The sequence below is a fragment of the Bombus terrestris genome, chromosome 5 (genome assembly GCF_910591885.1).
Source record: "Bombus terrestris chromosome 5, iyBomTerr1.2, whole genome shotgun sequence".
In the NCBI taxonomy this organism is placed as follows: Eukaryota; Metazoa; Arthropoda; class Insecta; order Hymenoptera; family Apidae; genus Bombus; species Bombus terrestris.
In genome coordinates, this window is record NC_063273.1 from 6,701,463 (window position 1) to 6,711,371 (window position 9,909).

The 9,909-nt window shown below is 30.5% G+C and overlaps 2 protein-coding genes across 4 annotated transcripts; both read right to left on the minus strand.

Moving 5' to 3' along the window:
* Positions 1-588: 588 nt before the first annotated feature.
* On the minus strand, positions 589-5,051 carry LOC100651600 (probable maleylacetoacetate isomerase 2). Its single transcript, XM_003395517.4, has 5 exons — positions 4,854-5,051; positions 4,458-4,509; positions 4,226-4,374; positions 3,830-4,034; positions 589-3,751 (listed from the first exon to the last, which is right to left on the minus strand). Exons 1-5 carry the CDS (start codon positions 4,869-4,871, stop codon positions 3,522-3,524), a joined length of 654 nt encoding a protein of 217 aa, XP_003395565.1. The 5' UTR covers positions 4,872-5,051; the 3' UTR covers positions 589-3,521.
* Positions 5,052-6,526: 1,475 nt separating this feature from the next.
* Positions 6,527-9,088, minus strand: LOC100651368 (scaffold protein salvador). 3 transcript variants are annotated; one of them, XM_048406217.1, is made up of 7 exons: positions 8,220-9,088; positions 7,962-8,038; positions 7,774-7,881; positions 7,474-7,707; positions 7,179-7,400; positions 6,803-7,108; positions 6,527-6,719 (listed from the first exon to the last, which is right to left on the minus strand). In XM_048406217.1, the coding sequence occupies exons 1-7, from the start codon at positions 8,250-8,252 to the stop codon at positions 6,629-6,631; spliced, it is 1,071 nt and encodes a 356-aa protein (XP_048262174.1). In that variant the 5' UTR covers positions 8,253-9,088; the 3' UTR covers positions 6,527-6,628. The 3 variants fall into 3 exon arrangements, with proteins under 3 accessions (XP_048262174.1, XP_012164000.1, XP_003395563.1); XM_012308610.3 differs by having other exon boundaries at positions 7,179-7,394; positions 7,774-7,901; positions 8,220-9,085; XM_003395515.4 differs by having other exon boundaries at positions 7,774-7,901; positions 8,220-9,084.
* Between the last annotated feature and the right edge of the window lie 821 nt (positions 9,089-9,909).

Below are 9,909 nucleotides of genomic sequence, written 5' to 3' on the forward strand. Positions count from 1 at the left end.
GAATATATATGGCACTAAAGGAACCGACCAGATCGGTTACCCTTGCATTTCGTCAGCGTACAAAATTCGCCGTACAAAACAGAAAACCCCGTGCTGTTCTAACTAGTCAGTATAGATAAGGGAATGTATTTTTTTACACCATTGATTTGTAATAAAGATATTGAAAACGAAAGAAAATTAATCCAGTTCAGACAGAGGAGATACGAGAGCGCTTGTGTTATTCGAAAAAGAAAAAAAAAAAAAAGAATAAAAAATAAGGAGAACAAAGCGATATCGATGAAACCTTTGTGAAGCGGATCGACGTTTTTCCTTTTAGTTTCACGCTTCTAGCTGTTGCTCAGTTATTTTGCTAAACTCTGTTTCAGTTTTAAATTTCCGTCTACCGATTACGTTTGGAGTAAATAATTGGGACGATTCGATCGTGATTATGCAAATTCTGTTGCCGGGTAAGTTGTGCATCCTATTTTTTTTTTTTTTTTGTTTGTTTCCTTCGTTTTGTTTATATTCATCTGCTTTTCCTTTTCTCTCTTTGTTTCTGTTTTAGAGCGCGGTGATTTCATTGCGTTAATAAACATCAACCATACTGGCTACAGTCAAAACGTATTTTTTATTCGAATGATAAGTGCACATTCACAAATGTATTTATAGTTTGTTGACAGCGTTTTTTTTTCGTTTTTTAGCTTCGCATCTACAAATTAATATACATACACTATGACACAGAATTTATTATTCCTGATAAGCAGTGAACGTACATAATTCATTTTCACTTACAAAATATCTATGCGTATCATACCGGTGATTCTTTCCTTACTTAAGTTTTCATTAAGTATCGTTTGCATCCGTTATTATAATACATACACGCATTTGCTCCTACAAAGTTTCTTCACGCATCCTTTTACAAATGTGTACGCTGTTCTACCTAACTAAACTCTACTTAGGACCATCAGTAAAATGAACTCCTAATCTGGTTCAACCATTATTGCCCTTAGTTTGTCCGACTATACAGTGATACTATGTTGCGTACTTCCCTTTTTTTCCTGTTAAGTTGTTTTGTAAAACAAATGTTCACTGATTCGTTATTACCGTTAGTATTCTAATTATTATTATAATTATCATTATTATTACGTACTTTCCTGCTTCGGGCTCTCACATGTTCGCGAACAAGCTAATAGTGAAAAAGCGCTAAAAGTATAGTTATCGGTCTCCCGAATTAAAAAGAAAAAGTACCAGTCCCCAGAGAAATGGAGAATTCATTTCTACCGCATCGAACACGAAAAAGATCATCGTTGGATGCAATAATATTTGTACACTAACTTCGCGAATTTTCCTCCTACGTTACCTCAAGCCAAATGTAGCTTGATGGTATTTTTTTTTTCTCTTTCTCTCCAAACATTTTTCATAAAAATTATCCATTTCTCTTGCTCCGATATTTTATTATTACAAAAGTAACAAATATCACGAGAGTTACAAAGAAAAGTTAGGCTCTCTTCCTCGCTATCGCGACACTTTGTTAATGTCCACTAGCATCTTACGTCGCATTGATCAAAGTGTTTCATGATACATGCCTCGATAACAGAGAGATCGACGAACAAATAAAAATCTCTTTTGTGCGATTACGCTCGAAGGGCACCACTTGTTTGCATCCTTTCCTTATGCGTGCTCTATAAACTTTGTAATATATGACATGCGATACATTCGTCGACACGGTACGAACAGCCATCTCGAAGATATGGCTGAAACTGTTTTCCGCATGTAACATTCCAATTTTTGTTGTATAAAAGTTATATACATATGTTATTATCTAATCACACGTTTGCATAATGCACATATCTAAATACGAAGTGTATGTTGCGTCTTTCTTCTCCTTTACGTTAGAATATAAATTATAAACTATCTCTATGTACGTGATAGACCGTTGCATGACAGAAGCATGCAAACAAACGTTCCCCCAACCCCCTCCTGTTCTTACATAATACGGTACTCTCTTAAACACTGCGAATTACCAACTGTTTGCCATCGTACGATTTCTTTATAAATCAAGGATAGTTTTTACTTCCGTAGAAAGTAATGGCAAGAAGGAACCCGGCAATAAGGAACAATGCCGAAGTTATTGATAAAGTTTACCACGCGATTCTGTTTCGTCTTGACTTTTGTTCGTGTTACCTTTGTTGTACAGTAAACGTATCATTTGTGTATAAAACTACGAAATATATGAAAGTTATACAATATAGGTGATACAATAAAAAATGTATCTCTATATAAAGATTAATCTTCACAATAAAATATAGCGTAAATTTCCAAAGTGTGCTCAATATTGAAACGTAAAAATATCCTACAAAATTTCTATTTAATTATTGTTTTCTATCAATTTGATAAAGTTGAGTAAAAAATCATTTTTGAATGATTTTAAAATGTAATTTCTTTGCCATGGAACGCTGAAAAGAATGATTCTATCTTAATAATAATACACACGTGACGAGCTTGTGCGACATATTAAAATCGAGCACACCTTCCTATTTTTTAACATTAAGAAAATATGCAAAATCGAAATTACCTCATATCTACTATTTGAAAATGTTCACTTATGGGCTGACATAGTACGGTGCAAAATGAAACATACTCAAGGTAAAGCTTTAGAAAAAGTAATTTGATTTGTACTTTTCATTCCTCGATATTATTACGGAGTTTGAGCAGATTGCATTCCCTTATTACACGTTTCCTCTTTATTTCTTTGTTTATTCAATGTTTATGTATGTGAGTATGTGTACCTGCGATGTTAAATCTGCTACTTTATACTCGGTAAAGAATTTCAAGTTATATTTAATATTATTTAATAGCAACACTTCTCCTTAATCTAAGTAAGCTAAAAGTAACTGAAAAATTACATTATTGTAAATGTATAAAAAGTAAACTTTTGATTTCAGACAACAGAACCTATTTATAATAGGTCAGTACGTTTTACAAAGTAATTGTAAATACTGTACGAAAACAAATTTTGTTAATTTTGATTCTGTGTATATAGAAACCAATGAAAAAATATAACAAAAATAAAAACAGACCAACATTCTTATCCTCTGATTAAGTACAGAAATGGTACAGTGCGTTCTTTCAGCCGAAACAGATATCATATCACGGAATTCGGTTTTACAAACAACTGAAAATCATCATGGAGTTCGATACTCTACGTTACACTGTTTACCATTTCGGTACCTAAAGGTAGTTCATAAGTGATAAAAGGTGTATACTTCTACTAAACAAAAGAATTTAATCCTAGAAAACGATCAAAAAATAGTTGTATTCGCAAATTTCAATTCACTAATTTACAACATATGGTATTAAAAATTAATTAATATACAACACTAGGGCGTATATTATTATCATTTTAACATAATTATATGTTAATATCTTTTTTAAAAATCAAATTGCATCACCTTTTGTCACTACAGAACTACAACATATTGGACCACTCTCTTCCTATTTCTAATAAATTAGAAGAGGAAGAGGGTGGTCTGCCTTGCTTGCTACTTGGTTGCCTCTGGTGGGCAATCAGGCTGATTGTTTGGATGAGCAGCGGTAAAGGCTGGGTGATTCTCTAAATGACGATCTACCCTTAAAATCGTTGGGAAAGGTCGTAAGTCAACGAGAAACCTCCTTGCATTAAATATCTGTGGTATTAAGCAACAGTCTGCTAACGTGATTTCATCACCTACGCAGTACTTCCCTGCACTGGATGACAATAATTTTTCTACAGCTGAAACATAATAATCTTGGTCACATCTATGCCAATGTATAGCTAAACTCATACTTTTTTTCCTATTCCTTAACATACCTGTTAAACCTCTAGTAATCCAGTGTTGTGCCCATTCCTTCTTGCGTTCTTCTCCAACATAAATCAACACGACTAAATTTTGCAAGGGCTGTATACCACTAGCAATAACCTCGCAAATTTCTCTGACTCTTGCTCGTTTTACTGGATCTGCAGGCATCAAAGGTCGATGTGGTCTGGTTTCTTCTAGGTATTGCAAAATATTTAACTAGAATACAAAATTTTCCATACTTAGTACATTGTCATTGGATAACAAAGAAATACATATGAATGTTTATATACTTGTAACAGCACATGATGTAGAGAACAATTCGAATCATGTTGTTTTTTGCTTCAGAGTATCAACATCGTTAAGGTATACATGATGTAATAACAAATAAACTTACAGATAATACTTACAGATTCTATTAACGTGTGATTGTCAATATGAAGTGCAGGCACCTGCTCCATTGGATTGATCTCACGGAATTCATTAGAATGTTGTTCTCCACCACTTTTTATCAAGCTAACTGGTTTTATGTCATAGGGGATTTCTTTTAAGTTCAGTGCTGTTAAAAAGTACATGTGACTGTTTGTATAAATACGAAAGATTTATTTATCTTAAGAAAAAAAAAAATGCTTTTTTAGTTACCAATTCGTACTCTCCACGAACAAGAACTCCGCCAATAGGAGTAGAGTATTGCCTAAAAGTGAGAAAAAGAATTAAATTAAAATAATGTATACTCCAATACATTTTGCGATGTTTACTGATTTCAAAGCGGCACGTTGATGAAGGTCTATATTGGTTCACTTGAGACCGGCCGAGTAAAAACAGAGTCAAATCAAGAACATTTCTTTCTTGCGGTGAAAAATTGTTAATGATTCAAATAATAGAGGAAAAATTAAATTCTAACAACGCAGATTCCGTACGGATTTTTGTTCGCTGCTTAAAGACATGATCTCATCGCAAATAAAAGGATTGATAATAAAAGCAAGAGTTCTATATAACAATGTCGGATTGAATACATTAGAATGTTAATATGCTTACCTTTCCCATGACGGACATCTCGCCGGGCTTTGATGGACGGATTCGCCTACTTAATGATCTCTGCCCGATTACTCGAGACGACGCTGTGACTCGCGAATCTCTTCGAAATTATTCGGTATCCGTTCAACGCGCGAAATTACTCCTCCCTCCCCTTTTATTCGATTGCCAGACATCCCATTCCACTGTCTCATTCCAGTCTGGGGTTCACACAACCAATCACATCCCACTTTCCGATAGGAACCAGTGCTGTACGATAGGAAAAACCTTCAAGGTTGACGTATCCGTAAATTCATACAGATTTATATGATGCTAAGCATCATTTCACAACCTAACTATTTTAGTAGAAATTATTTTATTTTAATCCGTATATACAAACATATAGTTCATGATTTTCTATTTAATGTAAAATATATTAATAATTAAAAACGTATTTATATTTTTATGTCTTCGCTAATAAAGGTGAAGATAAACAGTGACGCGTTTAACAATTAGAAATTATAATTTTGTTTTGTTATCGTATGTCTATCTACTACATATATGTATATTAGTAAGAATATAAAGATTAAGACATAAGAATGGAAATTTACTCCAATGTAAAGGCATGAGAATTGTTCATAATAATGAAATAAAAGATGTTAGACAGTTCTTTTTTTTTACAGCTTATTTTTACAATAGTTTTTAATTTTTATACTTATTTTAACGATATTGATGATTTTTGTTGAATAACAATTGTTCAAATATAGAATATAGGAAGTAATAAAATTACATGGAAATATCTTATATTGTTACAAAGTTGAAATTTAATAATATCGTAAATATTGACGTAATTAAAAGTTAAATTAAATTTTTACAAGAATTAAAGTATAGAATATGTCGATTTGTAATAATTCCGATTCTTGCTTATGTTGTGCGTTTACAATCCATTTTCGTGTTTCATAATGATAATCTGTATAATGTAGTAAGATGTTAATAATATGATCGTAAAATGTAAATATTGAAAAATATATACAAATTTGCTTTTAAAAATAACGTTTTGTATTACTTATTCTTTTGGATTTGGATTACTTATTCTTACTAAAATAATTGTATATACCTGACTTTCGAAGAAAGACTATATATATAATAAGAGGTTAGACGACAAAGTAAGATTCCATTTTTTTAAATTAATTTCGCTATATTTTCGAATAATTTCATGTCCTTTATATATAACTGTGATTATTACAGAAGAGAAAATATGTGGAAGTACTTTCTACACAAAATAAAGCAGAAACTACCAACTGATAAGGTTACGAAAATTCGATTAAGTTTAGCTACAATATATGCATTTTCTGCATGGAATTTGGTCATAATTATATTCTACCAATCAATTAAGAAGGACATACCTACTACTGCAGAAAGCAGTACGTATTACAAATTTAACAATTTAAATTATATTTTCAACTATTATTATATTTGTTGCACACATATACTACATTCAATAAATTTGAAATCTTTGCAGAAGAAAAATTCGTGAAGAAAATGAAAGAGACAAATGTAGACGTAGAATTTATAGAATTTAAAGGAATTGGTATAAATACTTCTAAATCTGAAAAAAATGAAACGAATGTCGTGTCAACATAGAACTTTAAGATGTTATTAATTTTAAGCTAGAGTAAAATGAATTTACAAAAGCGTTTTTACTAAATTCAATTTATTAATAGATATCCATATTACATTTATTCAATTCCTCTCATTCACATTACAGAAAATCATTGATAATATACAAATACTTTTAATTAAGGAAGAGATTGTCGCAAGGCAACTGCTCCAGAAGTTTCTGGATTTAATTCCTTTAATCTTTGTTCCATTTCACATAACAAAGCTGACCTAAAAGATAAAATTATTAATGAATTTATGTGATACATTATATAAAAAATCATTGTGTATGAAAAACATAAAACTCATCGAACCTGTATTCTTCGTAACGCATGACTACCTCTTCTAATTCTTGTTTATATAATCTAGTAAGCATAGCATTAAAGCAATCAAGTTCCGGTAAACGAAAGAGTTCCCATCGCAATTTACGATCTAATGCTACCGATGCCCTACTGTATACGTATAACCAATGAGGTATTTCTTCATTAAGGTAAGGATTAGCTGGAACTAAAACACTGTGAGAGTGAAAATGTGTGTGGCGTGGAGGTGATACAACGCGCACTGCTTGTATCTCATGAGGATAACATGGATGTTCGTATTGTGCTTGCCGTGTAATATGGCTACAAATAATATAATTTTATATAGGAATTATAACATGTATTTTGAATTTTTAATTACCACAAAACTTACTTAACATAATAAACACCATATTCAGGCGATTCAATTCTTTCCCAGCCTGTAGGTAAGCCTTCTTTTTCAAGAGGATGAGACCAATGAGTGGTTTTTGTGTTATGATCTATATAGTACTTTCGACCTCTGAGAGTGAAATCCACAGACCATCCAGGAGGTAAAGGAAGTTCTTCTTGCTGTTCATTCCTAGAACTTGATCTTTCTGAATGGCAACGACTATATCTTAAAAACATAAATGTAAACAACATGTCACACTTTGACAATTTTAGGAATGCTAAGTATAATACTTTTCTACCCTGTATTGTGACGATATGCAGAATGATTATAGTCGTCATAACCTGAATCAATGTCAAATGACTTATAAGGCATCTGTGGTGTTTGAACCCGATCTAAATGATATTCAGATCCAGCATACTGATTAACATAAGTATGAGATATGGCAGGTGAGAGTCCAGAATGATACATTGGAGTTGCAGTACGAGATGACATCCCATCTCTTGTACTAGTATTGACAGAAAGACTGGCAAATCTAAAGGAATATGTTGCATTTTGGTTTTAAATATACTTTGATTGCATATTTTGAAACATAAATTACCTTTGAGCTAAATCTGGGACAGAACTATTGGGAGTATACTTTCCTTCGTGACTTCCTAAACCTACTGCACTCATTGTTGTCTTAGTATTTCCAAACTTTTGTACCATGCTGGGTTGTTGTGGGATAGACTACATAAAAATTAGTGTTTATTTGTCTACAAAAATATAACATACACAATTGCTATTTACCATGGATGTAGGAATAGTTGGATGATTATTGCGATTCCTTGTCCTTCTATTTGGTTCTGTTGTCCATACATTAATAACTAAAAGTAAATAATAGTTATAAAAAATAAACAAACTGTATTTTGACATTAAAAATGGTACAGTAGTAATGAAACAGTTAAAAAGTACAAACATTAAAGAAAAAGTATAGAAACTTATCAATGTTGTAAAAAAGTATGTCTTTTACAAACTATTTGTAACACAATAGTAATGACAACTTACTTGGCATTTCAGGCGGAGTTTCTTTTTTAACATATTTACCAACAACTCCCTCTTTAATTGTTCTTAAATCCTTATTTTTTCGAGATAACATAATGGGAATAAATATTTGATCGAACGACAAATAGATAAATTTTCGGTATTTATAACCTACAGATACGATATTATATTCATAAAACTAATGGAAGTGTATTTCGAGCATATAACTGTGTGCTCAAAAATAAAAAATCCATTTTACACGTTCGTACAAATTTGCTTTAATAGTGACTTGGGATAAATAAAACTAAATCGCGTACTTGACATATAAATGTATGTCTTTTCCTTCACATTACGAACGTTCATAAAAACCGAGTACATTGACAGCGTGTTAGGTATATCAATGATTTAAACATTAAACTTCCTTTCATTTCTTTTTGTTACCAATAAGTTCTTTGTTAACTCCGTTAAAAATTGTAAAAATTTTGAAAAATATTAATTGTATTTTAATAGTTCCAAAATTATTTACAATAGTCGATCTTGTTTATTCATTAACAAATTGTCAATATGACATATTTTTAAAATATGAATTTTTTCTTTAGAAACTAAGAGTTAATTGAATTTCATAAATCAATAAGCTAGTAACAACAAAACTAATATGTAATTCATTTAATAAATAACTTAAAAATTTCTTTTCCTATTTGTATAGATATATAATACACAATAAGTGTGAAAATTGTGTACTATGTCTTTTCCTTTCTTATTCTACCTCTCTATGTACTGTATTCTATCTTTATTTAAAAATAATTTATTTTCATAACCTATCTCAATGTGTCAATACTATATTATGCAACAAAATAACTTAGTCAAATAATCATTTGTTTACAAGATTGATATTATACATTTTTTACTATATAAGCTATATATATAATAAAGTAATATATTCTTTTAACTTTATTGCATCATCAGATATATTTTTATATTTTTACAGATTATTTATATTTTACAGATATCTGTTATTTTTTTTTATAATTTTTTTATATATTTACAGATATCTTTTTTCAACTGAAACTTTTGTCATATTGTGCAAAACTTTTACCCTATTTTCGACGTTAACTGAAAATATTTTTAATTGCTTTAATAAAACACATATACCTTTGTAAATGATTGATAAATGTTAAAGATTAAGATATTTAAACGTATCTGGTAAAATTTTGGCAACATCTTCATTACTGTTTAAAAATAATAGAATGTGTCTTTTGTTTATAGTATCTTGTATTTCTTTTTATAATTTCTCGTATTAATTTTTTATTCTTCAAGCTAGAAAAAAAAACATTGGGTTACATTAGAACATTCTATTCATGTATCTTCAAGCAACAGCTAATTAAGTATAAATAATTATTAATCTTATTCATGTACTGTACTTATATTTATTATACGAATAGCTAACCATTCTTACGTATAATATGACAAGGATAAATTAATCAACTTTCATTTATGTTACTCTTTTTACATTCTAAAATCAACTGTACAACTGTTATGTTCCTAACAGTGATTAATATGAGTATCTGAAGTATATACCTATTAAGTCCATTTACAATGAAATCATATCCGCTATAATTCGGACTAATCGTATATATTGAGGTTGTTCATTTGTAATTTGCACGAGGAAAGAAAACTAATATAATCGCTAATGATTGCGTTGTAACGATAAATA